The sequence below is a fragment of the Onthophagus taurus genome, chromosome 2, assembly GCF_036711975.1.
Source record: "Onthophagus taurus isolate NC chromosome 2, IU_Otau_3.0, whole genome shotgun sequence".
NCBI lineage: Eukaryota > Metazoa > Arthropoda > Insecta > Coleoptera > Scarabaeidae > Onthophagus > Onthophagus taurus.
This window is the reverse complement of record NC_091967.1, coordinates 1,759,975-1,780,253: the sequence shown is the minus strand read 5'-3', so window position 1 is coordinate 1,780,253 and position 20,279 is coordinate 1,759,975. Positions and strand designations below refer to the sequence as shown.

The window sequence follows — 20,279 nt, the reverse complement described above, 5'->3', positions numbered from 1 at the left end:
AGAACGTTGATCAATGTGTATCATAACTCAATGTAAACTGCTTTAAAATTATAGTTTAATACTTCAGGGAGAAAGTTGGTTTTTTAAGCAATTAAAATAATTCGATTTAATTAAAAATAAATGTACCTGAATTTACCAAGAAAGAACTCAACAATTACTTATTAAAATAGTTTAAATGATTAAAATATATTTGAATATATTTTTTCGACACCAAAATTATCCAAACCACTTGATAAAATTGCATTACGGTTTTGAGCAATGCACCCATCGCTGTGACAAATAACGTTGCTAAGGTTGGAAATGTGCCAACTGGTCTTCTGCAAAGGAGCAAATTATTGACGAAAATTCATTTGCTTCCACTTCCCATCTCTCAACTTCATTGTAATGGGAAACAATATGCAGATTTTAGATTTAAAATGCAACATAGCTTAATAGTACAGGCATTGGGTGGTTTTGCAAAGGAGAAGTTTTGCTTGGTTAAAATGTAATTATGATAACCCTGAGTTTTCGAACGTGTTAAGAGACGCACGGCTAAACCTAAATGTTTCTGGATCTAGATTTTGTACTTTTCCTTCAATAAAAATATACCACAATCTAACTCTAAATAACAATTAAAACTAGAACTAACACTAGACCTAGAACTAGAAACATTCTGATTTAGCCGCACGTCACTCAAAACGGCTAAACCCGAATGATTCTAGTTCTAGGTGTTGTGTTAGTTCTAGTGATAGTGTAAAACTAAAAGTAGACCTAAAACTAGAAACATTCGGGTTTAGCCGCACCTCTTTCAAGACGGCTAATCCCGAATGTTCTAGTTCTAGGTCTTGTGTCAGTTCTAGTGATAGTGCTAGTGTAAAACTAGAACTAACACTAAACCGAGAACTAGAAACATTCGGGTTTAGCAGCACGTCTCTCAAGACGGCTAAACCCGAATGATTCTAGTTCTAGGTTTAGTATTAATTCTAGTGATAGTGCTATTGCAAAATTAGAACTGACGCAAGACCGAGAACTAGAAACATTCGGATTTAGCCGCACGTCTCTCAAGACGGCTAAACCCGAATGATTCTAGTTCTAGGTGTTGTGTTAGTTCTAGTGATAGTGTAAAACTAAAAGTAGACCTAAAACTAGAAACATTCGGGTTTAGCCGCACGTCTCTCAAGACGGCTAAACCCGAATGATTCTAGTTCTAGGTCTAGTATTAGTTCTAGTGATAGTGCTATTGCAAAATTAGAACTAACGCAAGACCGAGAACTAGAAACATTCGGATTTAGCCGCACGTCTCTCAAGACGGCTAAACCCGAATGATTCTAGTTCTAGGTCTTGTGTTAGTTCTAGCGATAGTGCTAGTGTAAAACTAGAACCGAGACCGAGAACTAGAAATATTCGGGTTTAGCAGCACGTCTCTCAAGACGGCTAAACCCGAATGATTCTAGTTCTAGGTCTTGTGTTAGTTCTAGCGATAGTGCTAGTGTAAAACTAGAACTAACACTAGACCGAGAACTAGAAACATTCGGGTTTAGCAGCACGTCTCTCAAGACGGCTAAACCCGAATGATTCTAGTTCTAGGTCTTGTGTTAGTTCTAGCGATAGTGCTAGTGTAAAACTAGAACTGAGACCGAGAACTAGAAATATTCGGGTTTAGCAGCACGTCTCTCAAGACGGCTAAACCCGAATGATTCTAGTTCTAGGTCTTGTGTTAGTTCTAGCGATAGTGCTAGTGTAAAACTAGAACTAACACTAGACCGAGAACTAGAAATATTCGGGTTTAGCAGCACGTCTCTCAAGACGGCTAAACCCGAATGATTCTAGTTCTAGGTCTTGTGTCAGTTCTAGTGATAGTGCTAGTGTAAAACTAGAACTAACACTAAACCGAGAACTAGAAACATTCGGGTTTAGCAGCACGTCTCTCCAGACGGCTAAACCCGAATGATTCTAGTTCTAGGTCTTGTGTCAGTTCTAGTGATAGTGCTAGTGTAAAACTAGAACTAACACTAAACCGAGAACTAGAAACATTCGGGTTTAGCAGCACATCTCTCAAGACGGCTAAACCCGAATGATTCTAGTTCTAGGTCTAATATTAGTTCTAGTGATAGTGCTATTGCAAAATTAGAACTAACGCAAGACCGAGAACTAGAAACATTCGGATTTAGCCGCACGTCTCTCAAGACGGCTAAACCCGAATGATTCTAGATCTAGGTCTTGCGTTAGTTCTAGCGATAGTGCTAGTGTAAAACTAGAACTAACACTAGACCGAGAACTAGAAACATTCGGGTTTAGCCGCACGTCTCTCAAGACGGCTAAACCCGAATGATTCTAGTTCTAGGTCTAGTATTAGTTCTAGTGATAGTGCTATTGCAAAATTAGAACTAACGCAAGACCGAGAACTAGAAACATTCGGATTTAGCCGCACGTCTCTCAAAACGGCTAAACCCGAATGATTCTAGTTCTAAGTCTTGCGTTAGTTCTAGTGAGTTATTTATTTATTTCATGTGGGTACAGAAACAGGTCGAACCCAATAATACTGTACCACAAACAATCAATTGTATACAAATAAAATAGAATTACAGTTCACAATAATAATTATAATGAATTAACATTAATGGTACAAAAGTGATTCAAAAGGAAAAAAACTAAAACTAAGTTTAGGTGATATAAATATATCATATATCAAATATCAAATGAACGCTCGAGGCAACACACCAACTGCAGCAAAGAGCAGTTTTTTAAATGCATAGAAAGAATGCTGAAACAGATCTATGTTAACACGATTTGCCGATCTTGCCATTCTCAATAAAGGAGAGTTTTGACAGGCATTGGTTCTAGGAGTAGGTGTCATAAATAGAAAATCAAAGCGAAGTAATCTCGGAGGAACGTGAACACATATAGAACCAACAAGCATTGGAGAATCACACTTGTTCAAAAGTTTGTAAAAATATAATATATCATAAGTTTAATGAAAGGCGATTATTTAAGCAAAAAGCATGTAGATTGTTTAAGTCAGATTGCAGTTTAGAACAATCAAGAGGTGAGGAGATACGGAGAAAGAGTTTTAAATCGTCAGCATACATTAAACATTGGGCATAATTAACGACGTCAAATATGTCGTTAACATAAATATTAAACAGTAAAGGGCTACCCTGTGGAACACCAGAAGGAACGGACACAGGATTAGAGAAAAAACCATTAACCGAAACAATCTGGCATCTCTCCTTCAGATAGGAAGCAAGCCATTGCAAAAGATTTCCCTGAACACCAAACTTCTTTAGTTTGAACAGAAGTAAGTTGTGATCCACTTTACTAAAATCCGTATAAACTGAATCAACTTGACAAGAATCATCCAGAGTAGATAAGATATACTGGGTATATTCAAGCAAGTTACTCTCCACCGAGCGACTAGCAAAAAAACCATGTTGTCTAGAATTGATTTTAGACTTAAGGGCAAAGAATAGACGTGCATGAACAACTTTCTCAAACACTTTCCCAAATGCTGGCAAAATAGATATGGGGCGGTAATCGGATTTAATCCCCACATTTAAAAGTGGGAAGAACAAAAGCCCGCTTCCACAATAAAGGAAAGGCACCCATTATCAATGAAGCATTAAATAAATTAATAGTTAAAGGAAGGGACAGAGAGTGTGAACATTCCTTGATTAAAATTGACCATCAGTACCTATACTGTCTGTAACCTTGATGCCCATCAGGGCCTCCTCAACCTCAATTCTGTCAAACTGCATCTGACTCAAAGGAAGGGTATCCATTTCTATACAATCTACATTCTTCTGGATTGGAGCAGGATCCACAAAAATAGTGATAGTGCTAATATAAAACTAGAACTAACACTAGACTAGAACTAGAAACATTCGTTCAGTTTTCAGATGCACGGCTAAACCCGATACTTTCTAGTTCTAGGTGTAGTGTTAGTTCTAGTTTTAGTGCAATAAAACACATTTGACATTCTAAAACTGCTTGTAAACGTCGGGCAATGAAACAAGTTTGTTGTCTCTTCTGCTATTATTTCATTTCATGATTTCACTAATACTCCCAAACATGTTTAATCGGACTTAAATCTGGGCTCAGAAGAAGTGTGTTGAGGTGCCTGGTTGCATAATACAGCATTAACATTAAGCATCGGAAAGTCAGTAATGAATACAACTTTATGCAATAATAATTTTTCTTTAAAATCGTGAGAAACTAAATTTAAATGTATAAAATGAGAAAGAGCACAGATTTAACCCTGACCAGGTAAATTCTGACACCTTTTATCTTTCAAGCACCTGTCGTCGAACAGTTGGTGTGCATTTAACGGGACGTGTGCAAGGTGTGGCCCAGGTAGAAGCCTAACTAAACAAGAAGAACTCTTAAAACGATCGAAATTGTATGTACGAAGCTCTACGCACCGCCTTCTCCTCCGAGTTTATTTTCGGGACCGTTTTCGTCCTTAATCTACGGCAAAGATAACAAACTATAAAGGGACCGCTCTTTAGTTTGAGAGTTTCGTAATTAATTACGGCCGGGGCTATCGTTCTTTCGTGTAACTTTCTGTTTTTCGATTTTTGCCGCTCAGGCTTTTAACATAGTCTCTCTTGTCAAGATCCGTATGTCGAACACGCGCTCCAATAAAAAGGTAAGAAATCCAGAGGGACTTCGGGTAACGATTTATTCCGTCAATTCCGAACGTCGGGGAGGATTTTGAACGCTCGTTTTAGAACAGGTGAAATGCATTTCTGCAGTATCACGTAGAGGGTTGAGGCCGTTTTGAGCCCCGACGCCTAAAATATCTTCTCCGTTCTCAGGTAACGTTCATTTTATACGCTGCGAAATGATCTCGCGGCAATTTGGGCCGACCATTTTACTACGTATAAACGGGGCACCGCCGCCGGTAATGAAGATATGCAAAATTAACCGAAATTATCGTCCGGGGTTTAATCTCTACAATCCCGACTAAATATCCTGCGGTGGCTATGCCGACTGTTTAATACAACATAAAATTACAACATTATTGTGTAAAAATAAACGTTCGCAATCAAACTCAATTACAAATGCAAAATAGAAAAGAGGGAAACGAACCCCAGGAGTCAATTTATACTCCAAACAAAATAAAAAGACTATACAATAACGAACTGTCCACGCTGTATAAACATTACCATACAGTGATATTGGTTTCTTCTATTTCCCATGGCATTGCAGACTAACGTTTTTTTCTTTTCGCAATTTGTGCATAATATACTGGTTTTAAAGGTTATGCATGTAGGTCAATAGTGAATAAAAAAGAGAGCGCGATTTCAGTAATTAAAAGTAAACGATTAAATGTAAACAAGTCGATTTCTTGCAAATCAATTACTGAGTATAAACATTATTATTGAAGTTGTTATTACAACGATGTATTTATTGTCGGAGCTTTAACTACCGGTTATTGTTTATTGTTTTATTGTTTCCTAATTAGCTTTTAACTACATTGTCATCCAGTGTAATACCATACACTGAAATGTATATCCTGAAATTTCAATACGATATTGAAACCTTGCAAAAAATTAATATACAGTTTTAATAAATTGCAATCGGTAATTGGTCAGGATGCTATAAAATATAATAGATTTCCGAAATTAATTTTTGTTGTTTAATAAATATGCGACATTTTAAACAATATGTTACATATATGACTCGTTTAAAACCACGTATTGGTTTTAGTATTGGTGATAAAATATATTGTAACAGATACTTCATTGTTTTATTAATAACAAATTTAATTTTGATATGATTTTCAGTCTCTTCTTTTAATATTGATTTATATGTCAAAATATAAAAATTGACTGAAATATTTTGACTATGATGTAATAAAACATAATATGTTTTCTACATCATTTAATTTGACATCAAAACCATATCATTTCTCTCATAGTAACCCTTCCAGGATTTTCTAAACTTTAAAAGATTTGAAAACGTCACATCCACAATGATCTACAAAAAATAAGTGAGAAGTTACTACGACTCCACCTCTCACTTTCCAATTGTATATCCGGAGAAGACTGGGACAAAGTGGACGGACCAACAATGGAGAAGGCTAATCGCGAATTTCAGAAGACCCGTGACACACACATCAAGAAGTTTGAACCTCTGGAACGCCGGTCGCAAAAGAAGAAAAGGAAATCATCTGCGAAGTGGAAGCAGCTGTTCGAGGGATGCCTGCACTGAAAGCCGAAGAGATCCGACAAGAAGTTGCGAGAGTATTGAAGTCAGCAAAACCACCAAAATCCAACTTGACGGTTGGTGAAAAGAAGGCACTCCGATCTATAAAAGAAAAGTCAGAAATCGTCGTGTTACCAGCAGACAAGGGGAATGCCACCGTTGTTATGGACAGGAAAGAATACGACGACAAAATGATGAACCTACTGGACCCAGCCACCTACAGGAAGATCAAGAAGGACCCCACAGACAAAATCGTAAGAAAAATGAAGGAACTGATAAAAACCACAGGAATTCCAGCAGAACAGCAGAAAGGTTTGTTTGTGCAGGCGCCGGTACCACAAAGAATCTACGGACTACCGAAGATTCACAAACCAGACGTCCCCCTCCGCCCTATCGTCAGCGCCATCAACTCCCCAACATACCAGCTGGCCAAATATCTTGCAAAGATTCTGTCTCCCTTTACAGGTAACACGGAATCGTATGTCAGGAATTCTACACATTTTGAGGAATCGGTAAAAGGTGTAAAGCTGGAGACTGGGGATATGTTGGTAAGTTTCGATGTGGAATCCCTTTTTACTAGGGTACCAGTTAAGGATGCTGTAGAGGGTCTTCGCCGAAAACTCATTCCGGAGGGTTTACCAGAATACGTGCCAGATCTGGTGGAGTATTGCTTATCGTCGACGTATTTCAGCTGGAAAGGAGAATTTTACGAGCAGTTCGAAGGGGCAGCCATGGGATCTCCACTATCGCCAGTTCTAGCTAATTTCTACATGGAATTATTCGAAGAGGACGCTTTGAAGAAGAGCCAGTGGAAACCAAAACTATGGCTACGATATGTGGATGACACGTTTGTGATATGGCAACATGGTCAAAAACGGCTCCAAGAGTTCTTGCATCACTTGAACTCTCAACATCCTATGATTAAGTTCACCATGGAAACAGAAACTGCCAAAAAACTACCTTTCCTAGATGTATTGGTCACCAGGACGACAAATGGAGATATAGAACTTGGTGTATACCGAAAGAAGACCCATACCAACAGGTATTTACAGGCATGTTCACATCATCATCCCCAACAGAAGAGGTCCGTGATCCGTACATTATTTCAGCGAGACTATGTGAAGAAGAGAACTTGAAGAAGGAGCAACACTTTCTACGAGGCGTGCTGCAGAAGAATGGATACACTTCGAGGGACATCAACCAGGCCATCAAGTAGCGAAAGCAGAAAGAGGACACGGTAAGTACAAAACCACTTGGATTTATCTGTCTTCCCTATGTTTCAGGTGTAACGGAACGAATTGCTAGGCACCTCAAGAGGAACGACATCGTAGTGCGGTACGGCACGGTCAGCAAAATTCGGAACACACTCCCGATAGCCAAGGACAAACTAACTCCATTAAAAGGAGCGCGAGTCTATCGACTATCGTGTAGTTGTGGGAAGGTTTATGTTGGCCAAACTGGACGCAACGTCGAGTGCCGCATCAAGGAGCATGAGAGGGATGTAAGGCTGAAGAAGATCCAGCAGTCGGCGGTTGCGGAACATTGCCATGCAGAGGGGCACCGAATAGACTTCGAACAAACAAAGGTGCTGGCTAGGGACAACAGATACTACCAAAGACTGACAAGAGAAGCCATAAAGATCCACCGACATAAAAATAACGTTAACAGAGAGGATGGCTGGGAGCTTAGCAAAACATGGAAGATGGTGGTGAACACGAAGACCTCTTCCCGCCTCACACCGGACGCGACGCAATTAGTTATTAATTAGGTTGTAATTAGCGTTAACTGATTATTAATTAGTTTTTCCGACTTATATATAGTTACCGATTTTTGATCTCGTCACTTCGAACCAGTTTCTGAAGAAGGTTGCAACATGGCATCCGAAACGTCAAACCTTTTATTAAAAGACGCACGGCAAAACCCGAAAGTTTCTAGTTTTAGTTTAATTTAAAGAAAAAATTTTCAGCTTCAATTTAAAATTAAGATCATAGCTTAATTTTCATAAATAACGCTTCCAGGATATTTTAAGATTCAATTTATCAATTTGACTTAAATAAGGGCGGACATTTTAACGATGTTTCGATCTTAAATTAGTTGAGATTTAGAAAAGTTCCACTCTATTAATTTTTTATTAATCTTATTGAACTTTTCCTTAATTATTGATAAAATTAATTCTAAACGAAATGATTCAATATTTAATCTCCTTAATGGTTCACGATGTAGTAATTATATTTAAAATATTCTCAAAAGGTTGTTAAAAAGCGATCTTTTAGCAATCTCGGTTATTAGCTCTTCGAGAAAGCCAAAGACTGGTAAGTCCTGTTGCACTTTCGTTTCATTCACGACGAGCATTAAACCATTAATTATCGTGTCTAAAGTAAAAAAGAAAAGGAAATAAATTCACTGAACTTACATAACAGGGAACAAATCCAGGAAAGGATAACCGCACACTTCATCCCCATAACTCTCTTCTTGCGGATCCACCGGATCTTCTTCCTCCTCCTCCTTCTTCAATCCCGTTCTTCCATCCTAGCAAAACGAAAATGTTTGTTGCCCTTTTAGAAATAACTAATTTCGCGAAATTTTTTAAAACAAGTCCATTACAACTGGTGCTACTGTTTCTTTTTTACTATTACTCAGAGCTTAAAGAACCGAAAGAAACGCCACCGAAGAAGACTCACATCTTAGTCTCTCTTTCTTCTGCCTCTCTAAATCCTGGTTGCTTTAATGGACCATCGCGCCGGAAGTGCCTATTTTTGCGCGATACAACGCCAAAACCGTTCGAAGGTTTTCGTTGATTCACTCGTCTCTATATCTTTAGGGAGCCGCACTGACTGTTCTAGCCGTAAGAGTACACGCGAATGTGTCCGCTTCTGTCAAAGCGGTAGAGTATTGACCGGGAACGTTTTCGTCTTGCGCCCAGCAGCTCTCTGTGTGACTCCGAGGGGCCCCTTTACCGCTCCCACTTCTCATCCATCCAACACGAAAACCTTCCTTGTCTGATTCGTTCGGGATACAAAAGACCCTCTTCGTTTCCTCGTGTAGACTTGGATACTCTCTACAACAGTCGTTGGCGGCCCGTGTACGATCGAGGAGGAGTAACTCCAGGCCTGAGTGTGCAGTCTTCAGACGAAGAGGTCCGTATAGAAAGAACACCAACCCATTGCTGGATGCATTGATCAGTTTTTGTTAAGGCGGTTCTAAGGGTTTTAATTTTTTTTTTCAACTCATCAGGGTTTCCTATAGAATAATAGTTGCTATCCCTTTTAATAAATAGGGATCCAGTTCTTAGAGATTATCTTAAATGATAATTACATTATGATTACTTTTAATAGATAACTTTTTTAAATTCCTTCTAGATTGTTTTAATTCAATTAAATAATCATTTATAGTCAATGGTGATTAATTGTATTGTTCTTTTCGTTATGGTGTTGGTTTCATTGAAATTCTTGTATGCACGGATGTGGAATAATATTCTAATTATTTTATTGAACCTCAATTTATTACGTTTTTTAAATTCCATATTAATATATGAAATTTCCTGTAAGTAAATCAATTTATTACTAAGATAGAATACTGTTAAACGTGATGTAAGGTAAAAGTGAAACATGAATCTGCTTATAAGTTATGAAGAAACTTTTACTTTTCTCTAAGAGATGGCGACGTATCTAATTTTGGAAATAAATATTAAAAAAATCGTTTTTTAAAAATATCATGTCATCATATAATCAATTACAATCACCATAACTATAATTAATATCATCATGAAAATCAATTTAAAGCGAATTTACTTAGTATTTAATAGGATCTTACCTCTGAAAGACTGTACCCTGGCTTTATGACAGACTTCAGTTATCAGTAAACTGTGTTGTGAGTTGTGATAACTAGGGCTGGGCGATACCTCAAATAAAGTATCGAGTATCGATACATTCGCGGTATCGATACTATTCAAAGTATCGAAAGTATCGAAGTATCGATACTATTCAAAGTATCGAAAGTATCGAATTATTGTAACTTTTCCTCTTTCGATAAAGCTTTCATTGGATTTCCGGTACATGATGTTGTAGATGACAGTAAAGCTGCTATACCGCTCAAATTTTCCTTCCGTTGATTTTTGTTGATGTTTAATTATGTTTTCAACTTGTACTTCACCTAAGTTCATTTCCAAATAATTTTCAATTGTGGTGATCTCTTCTAAATTAAAATACGTTACTTTAAACCTAGGGTCCAAGTAAGTGCATATTTTCAAAATTTTGTTAACATTTTCGTCATCATATTTCCTATTTATATAGGACAAAATAGTTGATTCAATTTCTGTAATAATTATATTTTTCTCTTCTGTTATATTATTGTCATTTTCTGATCTAGAAACTGTATCAGAATTTAATTTTTTCAGTAAAGGTATTATTACACTTCCAGTTACATATGTTTCTCCAGCCATATGACTTGAAAATTCTTCATATTTAGCTATAGTTTCAATTAAAACCTCAAGCAAATCGATATCACGGAAATCAATGCTGAAGTCCCTATACTTGTTTTTGTGGTTCTCCGTAAATAAGGTATTTATTGCATGATAATTTGAATGTATGCATTTGATTAAATTAAGCAATGACCACCAACGTATCACTGAAGCACTTGGAATTTTTTTTACCGGTAATTGCAGTCTGATTTGAATTTTCTTAAATTTATCAGTTAATATGTAACTATGATTTATTGAATTTTGAATAGCTTTAGACTTTGTAATAATTTGCTCAAACTTAGGTAATTCGAATACTTTAGACATTGGTACCATTGTCTGTGGTACATATTGAAATTTTATCTGACTTTATACTCCATATATCCGTAGCTTGTTGTAGGTAAGTTTGTAGATTCTCGCCAGTGTGGCTTTCACATAGTTTTTTACACTCTAATGTCATGCTTTCAAACACCCATTTCTCATTAATTATATGAGCAGTTAACGCTATGTATGGTTCCATCGCTAAAGATGTCCAACAATCTGTTGTTAGTGACACAAAATGATCTTTTATTTTATTTTGTATTATTTTACGTGTTTTCTCGTATATACCCGGAATATTGAGATTCGAAATAGTTTTCCGACTAGGCATAATATAATTCGGTTGTAAAGTATTTATAAAATGTTTGAAGCCTTCTTTTTCAACAATAGAATAAGGCATCATCTCTGTCGCAATAAAATTGCATAAGGCGGTCGTAATTTTTTGTTCGGTTCTTTTAGGTAATTGTTTTATTACAAATTCCTCTAAAGTCGAATTTCCAGTGTTACCTCTAGAACTTTATGGTATTATAGTGCCAGTATTGGGTTCGTTATTTTTTGTTGATAGATTCAATGATTGCGAAGAAAGCACGCTAGATAGAGAGGATGTTTCTTCGATTGACATTTCTGAACTGAAAAAGCAATAAATGAATAAATGAAGCTGAAAATAGAGCCGTTACGCTATACTCAATCGAGTAGAAAGACCGTCTTTCAAAACATCCATAAATTATGTAAAAATTAAAAATAAGAGAATTGGTAATATTTTCAAATCCATGAATTGTTTAATTTATACAATAATTAATATTAAAGTTGAAATTCCCCACTATTTAACTTTAGTGACGTTTTCATGAAAGATGTAAGAAAACACAAATACGCATCGTTCGTAGTCAAAGTTCCTAATTCGGATCGCTTCTTCTAGCGCATAAGATTCTACGTGACATCTCGTTCTTTCAACATTTCCTCCTGGCATCTCGTTTTATTGATCTTTTAAAAAATTTAGATTTTTATAAAATTCAAACTTTAATTTTTTATTTTGAAAAACTAAAGCCCAGATTGAAATATAAAAATATATCTTTCTCTTTAATTTTAGGGAACTATAAGCCAAAAGAAAAAACGTAATGGTTCTATTGCCCTTTCGCTATTTATAAAATACTATGCGCTTGTCATTCAGTGGATTTGTTTGTTTAGATGTCTACTAAATAGAAAATGCCCCAAAGAAATTGTTAAAAATAATTAAATTAATTCAATTAAAAATAATTTACTACTTTGGTTGTCATTTTCCCATATTTCATCAAAATAAGCGACTGTACTTATTCAAAGATAATCAAGTAAAACGACTGTATCGAAATTAAAATGTTACCTTTGTGAAAGATCACTACTGTCCTTACCCTTTTCTTGGATGGATTTTTTATTGTTGTGAATTTCTCTATAAATAAGTGGGTGATGTATCATCAGATGTTTGTTCAAGTTAGATGTATTTCCAGAAAATTTTAGATTTTTTTTACATTTTAAACAAACTACAACTGTAGAATCGTCCCTAATTTGTCTTTTAAAGTTCTCCCAAACTGCACTTCTATACTGCTGACTTTTTTGCATTTTTTGCTTTTATTGTGTAAAATACTATACGAAACAACCAACACCTTCGCTGTTGGTTATTAAAATTATTGGGAGGCGAGCTAAACACGAGAACATTATATGAACCTTTCCACTGTTTCCGAACAATATACTACCGGCTTTACCGGGTGTTGCATGGCGACGGGACGACAGACGCCGTCTCGAAAGGCTCCGCGCCGTCGATGTGTCGATACTTTCGATACTTCGATACCTTCGATACTTTCGATACCTTCGATACTTTCGATACTTCGATACTTCGATACTTTCGATACTTCGATACTTCGATACTTTCAATACTTTCGATACTTCGATACCGATACTTTGCGGGTATCGAGTATCGATACCGAGGTAGGTATCGATACCATCGACAAGTATCGATACTTTGCCCAGCACTAGTGATAACAGAGTTTTTCTGATCTAGGTACTAGGTCACTCTGGAATTGCTGGCAAAGAAGCCTACCCGAGATGTAATTTATGTGAATGTAATGTAATCATTTCTTCAAGTGAATAAATTTTATATAATATGAATTTTTGAACGCAACCTTGCATATTAAAACGATTTCTTCAATAAGTAAGTAGGCGATTAAACAATCTTATTGACTTTGGCAGTTTTTCATAAAGTATACTCATTATGTTTATTCTTTATGGAATGTTTCAAGAAATGATGATTTTATTAAGCATTTCTATAATATCATTACTACCATCAAGAGTTTATAGCCAGAATGAAAAATTATTAGAAAAATGTTTGGATTCATTTTACGTCCAATATTGGTGATGAAAAAGAAATAGCTATTTCAATAATTTTTTTAATAAATCTTTGTTTTAGTTCTATAAATCGTGATGATACCAACGTGTTGTGGAATTTATGGGCAATAACGGAAAATTTCATAACTGTTCACACCGGCGATAATTGTATCGGATTCGGTTTTAAATATCATTGGATTTTTAAACAAATAGGTATAAATAGATGTATTCCCCTAAAATTGTATAACTTTGTATTAATTTAAGATTCTGACACAACAGCGTACACCTTTCAAAAGTATAAAGAACAATCGAGATTATATATACCCGAAAATACCGTATCCGAAGGTGAATACAATTTAGAATTGACAATTATTCATTCAAGAGTTTTAAAACCCAGGATTATACAGGTATCTTAAATATTCAATCTAAATAAAATGTATTCTAAAATAAGTTTTTAAGTGTGCAATTAGATTAAAAGCCGCTAAAATAATAGCTGCAATTAGCGGTAGTAACACGAGAACCGTTCAAGATGGTGATACAATCAAACTTGATGGTTCGCGTAGTTACAGAGGTGGACATAAACGTGTTCGTTTCGAGTGGAAGGCCGAAAGAATCGGGGTTCCAACAGAACCTAATAAAGGCGAAAATGAATTTAATGCGGTGGGAGAAAAGGCTAAATTTGTACTCCAAGGAGATATAAATCAATTTTGGAAAATCACTTTAAAAGTTACATCAAGATCTCAAAAAAACGAAAGCAGCTCTACAAGTATTCTCACAAAAATTGTTAATAGTGACACTCCCATATTGGACACGATGTTATCTTACAAAAATAATTTTAATTTTAAAATATAATTTGTGTTTAGTTGTAGCCAAAATTGCCCAGAAGCTGGTAATTACAAAATATTATCAACGTTAACCATCAATTTAGAAGTGGTGTGTTATAAATCTTGTGAGTCAATAGTGAAGTATGTCTGGGATACTTCCGAGGTTTCAGCGCGTACTTATCTTGTATACGGAGAAAAAGATTCAAGATTAACATTGCAATATGATCCTTCATCAACAGCAGAAACCGTCAATATTCTCGTTTTTGGTCAATACGAGAACAAAACATACTTTGGGAAGGCTGTATTTTCATTGGCGTCCTTTTCACAAATTCCGGGAACCGCGAAATGCTCCCAAGTAAGTGGAAAAGTGACCGAACTTACATCGGTGATTCATCAAAAATGTTCTCCATACGATGATGTTGGTACTTATAGTATACTTCAAGATATTGATGATGAAAACGGTAAGTTCAATAAAAATGTACAACAGCTAGAATTAACACTAGAAGTAGAAAAATTCAAGTTTAGCCATGATTTAGTGATAGTTTGGTGATTGGATCACTTTGTCATTTCTTCTAAATAATGCAAATGGGTTAAGTTAGATGTTTAAATATTTTTTTAAATTCTAGCTCTTATACTTGCAAAAAATGTGGCACCTGAATTTAGTGTACGCGTTTCATCTCATTCTCCGTACCCTGTAAGGTTTGCAATTGAAGATGCGTTTTTTGTTCAACTTGATGATACACTTTTAAATATCAAAGTATGTATCTTTTGTTTGCATTAAAGCACTTGATTGGAAAATTGCAGATGGATACAGATCTACCTTCAGGATACACCAACACTATGCAATTATCAATGGATATCTTCAGTGAAAACAAACCTTCCGCAATATGCCCCAATCCGTCTCTTTTAGCATTTGAAGGAAAAGTTTGGGAGGCTTGCCAAATAATAAATGCTTTACTGCCTAAGTTATTTTCCGAAGAAACTGATGATGCCTCCAAACAATACAGCATTAAATTATCCACAAAGATAATGGATGATATGTATAACGTAAGTAGAATAATAAATTATTTTTAATTTATTTTCAATGATTAAATTAATTAGTATCCAACTGAAGCCGCACTACATAGTTTAATTGTTGTTCTTCTAAGGCTATTTCGTCCAAGTGACGAACCGAAAGATCGTCAATACACCTTGTCATTATCGTATCTTTGTAAACGTTTAGCAACTAAACGCCAAGAACAATTAAAAACCAAAAATCCTTTACTTATCGAATCAATGTTAGTGAAGGAATGTAGGTAAGTAAACACTTATACAGGGTGTCCCTTAAACGTACGGAGCGGCTGTATCTCAACAACAGTAAGGCCTAGAGGTTTGGGAAAAAAATCTATCTCCTGGACCATTCAACCGATTTGAATATTTTTGGTCTTGTTTGAAAGAGCATTTCATGCTCTTTTAAAAGATATTTTCAGTAAGATTGCTTGGTTTAAAACAAATAAGCTAGAGGGCGTTATCTGCAGCGGTTACATATTCTTGTAGTTTTTTAAAAAAAAAGTTAAATGAAACGGTACTATTTACTTGACGGGTTGATTAACGGTCTAATCACCATAAAATTTGCTAAATATTAGTGAAAATCGCATCTCGATATCTCCATCCATTCTCGAATTATAAAAGAAAATGTTAAAAATTCGTATATCTTAATCGGATCAAGTTACCTTAGGAAACAAATAAGAGAGAACAAAAATTTTATTATCTAGAACCTTCCTTCACACTTTATCCAAGCTTAGAACTGCTTCAAAACTACTTTTGAGGCGTGTTGAAAAGCCAACGGATCAATGAAACATCAACAATGATAATAAAACAAAAAAAGCCAAAACACTTAGAATAACTTAAATTTTTGGCAAAAATAACTCACTAATGTGCGAAATGCCTTTCATAAACCTCGATGCATGTATGTATGTAGGAAAGCGGAGGGTATGCTTACGCATACAGCGCCTAGGCCCCAACGGGCACCTTGTACAGTTCTGTTCAGATATAATGCGAAAAGAGCCGCTCGTAGAGGCATAAAATTGTACTAGAAACGACCTACGTTCACCAGGCATTCAATCCAGGTTTTACCTGCTCTGTAGTGTTGTAAAAGTTCTGAACAGGCTAGCGGGGTGATGTGATTTATGGCCAAGATGACTGAATCACAAAGAAAAATTGAGAAAATAAATAAGTATAAGCAATCGGAATAAGTAGTTGCGAATCGGAAAGTTGGTATATTTATTGAACTGTTTTTCCATCAAAGCCCATAGATTTTCAATTGGGTTAAGATCAGATGACCGCGTTGGCCAGGGTATTCGCCTAACCTCATTATGATCGTCAAACCAATCATGAACAATTCTTGAAGAAAGCAAGGGTGAATTGTCTTGGACAATCGTGATGATCCCTTCTGGATACAAGGTTTTTACTGATGATATCAAAAATATATCGAATTAAATCCTTGATAGTTGTGGACGTTGTAAATGGATTGGCGGTGACATATTCAGCAATTCCCCTTCGTTGAGCATTATTAAGAATAAGTCTTAGGCCTGATCTAGATGTTATAAGGCCAACTTTCCCATTTTCTTCAAATCTTACTGATAAGCCTACACGTTCGGCAATTTACCGTTTATCTATTCCTTCTTGATGAAGTGCAATAATTGCTCTCCTCGTAGTCAAACCTGAGTCTCGTTGACCAGGAACACGAGGCATTGTATTTAAGAAAACGGACAAATTTGAATGCACGTAATTTTGATATTGAATAATTATATTTAAATTTTGAAGGAGAGTTTCATAAAGCTTTATTTATAAGTTTTGTATTATATTAATTATATTACTGAGATTTTTATCTGACGTTTTATTTATAGAAATACACTAAAATCATTTATTAGAGGAACATATAAGAAATCGTGTATTTGTTGTTCTTAAAAATATCAAAAAAGATTTAAAATAAAATAAAATCAACACATTTAAAAAAAGGGTGATCCATTCTTCGGCTCACATCAAACTGGGACGATTTTACCTGGGTTAAGGAAGAGGGTAACTTCCTTTAGTATCAGAAATCGAATTGAATAGAAACAAAAGATGTTTCCGTCTTCTTCCAGTACCAGGGTCATGTCGGAGCTAACAGCGGACGATTCGCATTAAATTTGAACAGAGCTGTACGTCCTCCTACACTCTCTCCGGCTACATCAACCAGCCTAAAGAATTTCCGAAGGCTAGGATACAGCTCAGAGGTGTGTTCCTGATGCCATCTGTGGTCGGCCATTCCTCTCCGAAGTCTCTCATTCTGAGGTCTTGCAGAGTGGGGATTCACACAAGATGTGTCGGACCGTCTCCTTGCTCTCTTTACAGAGGCGACAGAGAGGACTAACAGCAAGCTTAAGGTTATAAAGATGCTTGTTTACCTTACAGTGACCCGTGACGAGTCCCGTTACAGTACGAAAGACAAGGCTGCCTCTGCTGAAGGATAATGTAATACTTCCTTAGACAGATGGCAGCCTTTAACCCTATCCCACCAGTTCATAAACTTTTTGTGGGTAAAATCTTTAATTATCTCAATCTGAGTTGATAAGGACGGAGCGGTTATCGGTTCAGGCGAACATGGCGCTCGCTTGGCAGCCCTTTTGGCAAGCCTATCAGCGTGCTTGTTACCTGAACAAGTCGAGTGTCCTTTTATCCATTGAAGTATAACACAGTTATGCACTGCGGCCTTCTCCAATGTCAGATGACAACCCATAACAAGTCCTGAAGTAATTGTTATTCTACTCAGGGCCAAAATAGCTTGTCTACTGTCAGTATAAATTGTAAAAGTCTTACCTACCAAGTTGGATCTGATAATAATGTCAGCGGCAAGTTGTATGGCGATTAATTCCGCCTGTAAACCTCGATGCATTTATTTAATCTAGTTTCGACGAAAAGAAAGCGCTGCTTAAGTCTCGGCCCTAGATACGTTTCTACTGGTATTTAGTGTTTTGTCATATTTTCCCTGGTTATTGGTTTTTCTTGAAAAGTCAGGTCGTTTAGTCTACCTAATAGATAAAGGAGTGAAATCAATGTGGGTTTTGCTCGAACCAAGAATGCATATTATGCAAGTTTACATCAGCTTGTGGACAGATGCTTCATGCATCCATAGCATTTGTGATAAAAGGTTTGGATTTGCCCAAATCATATTTAAAAGTCAATGGTAATCGTTCAGTCTGTTATCATAATCGGTATCTGTTAAGCCCTGATGTAAAACAACGTGGTGGAGATATTATTCTCTTAAGAACTCTTGTGGACAATTGTTTTCGGAGTTCCCAGATTATGTGGGATCACATTGCGCACCAATGTGATTTACGAATTCATAGAGATGTCTGAATGGACTACACGTTGCCAGTTTTCCGTAATCGCTAAGTCAATCTTAAATACACTTCTAGAGAAAAATGTCTTTCTTTGTCGTAATTGCATTGCACATTTTTGCCATGCAGTTGTATCGTATTCGAAACATTGAAAATAAATCATCATACACTCTATCATATGCTTCTGCGTTAGTAAATGACATGTTTACAGTTACAATGGTTATGTGATTTTTTGTTTTTCTCGATGAGGTAACTGGATCCGATTGATGGCACTCGAGTTTTTAACATTTTCTTCTATAATTTGAGAACGGGTGGCGATATCGAGATGCGGTTTTCACTAAAATTTTGCAAATTTTAAGGTGACTAAGGGTCTGTGAAGTAAATAGTATCGTTCCATTTAACTTTTCTTCAAAAATCACAAAAATATGTAGTCGCTGCAGATAACGTCCTCTAGCTCATTTGTTTTAAAGCAAACGGTCTTACTGAAAATATCTTTAAAAAGAGCATAAAATGCTCTTTCAAACAACACCGAAAATATTCAAATCGGTTGAATGGTCTAGAAGATATTAAAATGTAAACATATGAAAACGCATTGGCCTCCCCCTCTCTTATTATGACAGATATGAGAAATATCGCAAAACAAAAGCGATGCGGTATTATCCAAGCTATTAAATGATGTTGTCAAAGTTATAGCTCATCGTCTAAGGATTTTTTTCCCAAACCTCTAGGCCTTACCGTTCTAGAGATACAGCCGCTCCGTACGCTTAACGGGACACCCTGTATAATTAATTTTATGATAATAATGTCAAATTAAATTACTTTGAAGAATTTTGAAAGAATGTGCATCATTATTAATGTCACCCAATTATCAAAAAGTGGAAGCTGTTGTTGTCACAACTCCTCCTCCTTTAAAAGGTCATCCGGCTAGTTCCGAAGATTACCCTTCTTACAGTGAGGTTATGCAAGATGATGCGAGAGATGATTTCAAACACATTACTAATAATATCATTGAAATTTCTATGTTGGCTTCCTATATACGTGTGCTTTCATGGGCTTATGGTGAATTGGAATTACAAATGGAATCAGAATTTTTACAGCCTGATAGAGCTAGCTCGATACAAAGAAATATTTCATTAGATAGATGTAATATTGAATTGCCAAAAAATCTGGGTTTTAGAAGTATCGAAAAATTAAGAGTCGTGGTGAGTATTATAAGCGACCTCGGCTTAAGTAATTTTAGTAATTAGTAATTTTTAGGTAAACACCTTCAATGAAAGTTTATTTTTCTGGGAAACAAGTGGTATCACAGTCAGTTCTGTTACAGTAAATATGCGTCTAATAAACTCAGCTGGAACTGTAATACGTCGTCTTCCCCAATTGGCTAACCTTTTTCTTCAGACGTCCGAAGCTAATTCATCATACAAAGAAGCGCACGCGAATCTTCCGCTGGGACATAAATCTTATAATGACACTAATCTATCCGTGTATAGAATTGATATGAGACGCGCAAGCACGCTTCGTTTATCATTTAGCTATATGAGCCAACCTTTAAAATTGGTTACGTTCGAAGGAAAACGACCGACACTTGCAGATTTTAATAAGTCAATTACGATTAAAGGATCGTATCAACGAGTTGAAATCAAACCGGCTTCTTACGACGTTTGGTTTTATTTGGGTATATTACCGGCGCCAAAACCGAAGAAGAAAAGTCGAAGGAATATTCGGAATGTTAGTGTATTTAATAATTCGGACATCCCGAATCTTTGGAACGTAAAGGAA

At 36.1% G+C, this 20,279-nt stretch overlaps 2 protein-coding genes across 3 annotated transcripts in view; one reads left to right on the top strand and one right to left on the bottom strand.

Moving 5' to 3' along the window:
- Positions 1–8,956, bottom strand: part of LOC111417936 (transmembrane protein 132C dtn) — a 64,192-nt gene extending 55,236 nt beyond the window's left edge. The window contains exons 1-2 of the mRNA XM_071201595.1: positions 8,868–8,956; positions 8,600–8,715 (exon numbers count right to left, since the gene is read on the bottom strand). Of these exons, the coding sequence (XP_071057696.1) occupies positions 8,600–8,648 (49 nt within the window). The 5' untranslated portion in view covers positions 8,649–8,715; positions 8,868–8,956. The remainder of the gene's footprint in view (positions 1–8,599; positions 8,716–8,867) is intronic.
- Positions 8,957–13,189: 4,233 nt separating this feature from the next.
- LOC139432783 (uncharacterized) lies at positions 13,190–19,804 on the top strand. 2 transcript variants are annotated; one of them, XM_071201591.1, is made up of 10 exons: positions 13,190–13,342; positions 13,398–13,528; positions 13,580–13,722; positions 13,775–14,130; positions 14,179–14,600; positions 14,766–14,896; positions 14,944–15,186; positions 15,241–15,434; positions 19,327–19,702; positions 19,748–19,804. In XM_071201591.1, the coding sequence occupies exons 1-10, from the start codon at positions 13,203–13,205 to the stop codon at positions 19,748–19,750; spliced, it is 2,139 nt and encodes a 712-aa protein (XP_071057692.1). In that variant the 5' UTR covers positions 13,190–13,202; the 3' UTR covers positions 19,751–19,804. The 2 variants fall into 2 exon arrangements, with proteins under 2 accessions (XP_071057692.1, XP_071057693.1); XM_071201592.1 differs by lacking the exon at positions 19,748–19,804 and having other exon boundaries at positions 19,416–19,503.
- The last annotated feature ends 475 nt before the right edge of the window (positions 19,805–20,279 follow it).

Coding starts and splice junctions, on each gene's coding strand:
- LOC139432783 (XM_071201591.1), top strand. CDS start 13,203: ATGTTTATTCTTTATGGAATGTTTCAAGAAATGATGATTTTATTAAGC. Junction 13,529..13,579: donor TTGGATTTTTAAACAAATAG/GTATAAATAGAT, acceptor TATTAATTTAAG/ATTCTGACACAACAGCGTAC. Junction 15,435..19,326: donor ATGTTAGTGAAGGAATGTAG/GTAAGTAAACAC, acceptor ATTACTTTGAAG/AATTTTGAAAGAATGTGCAT.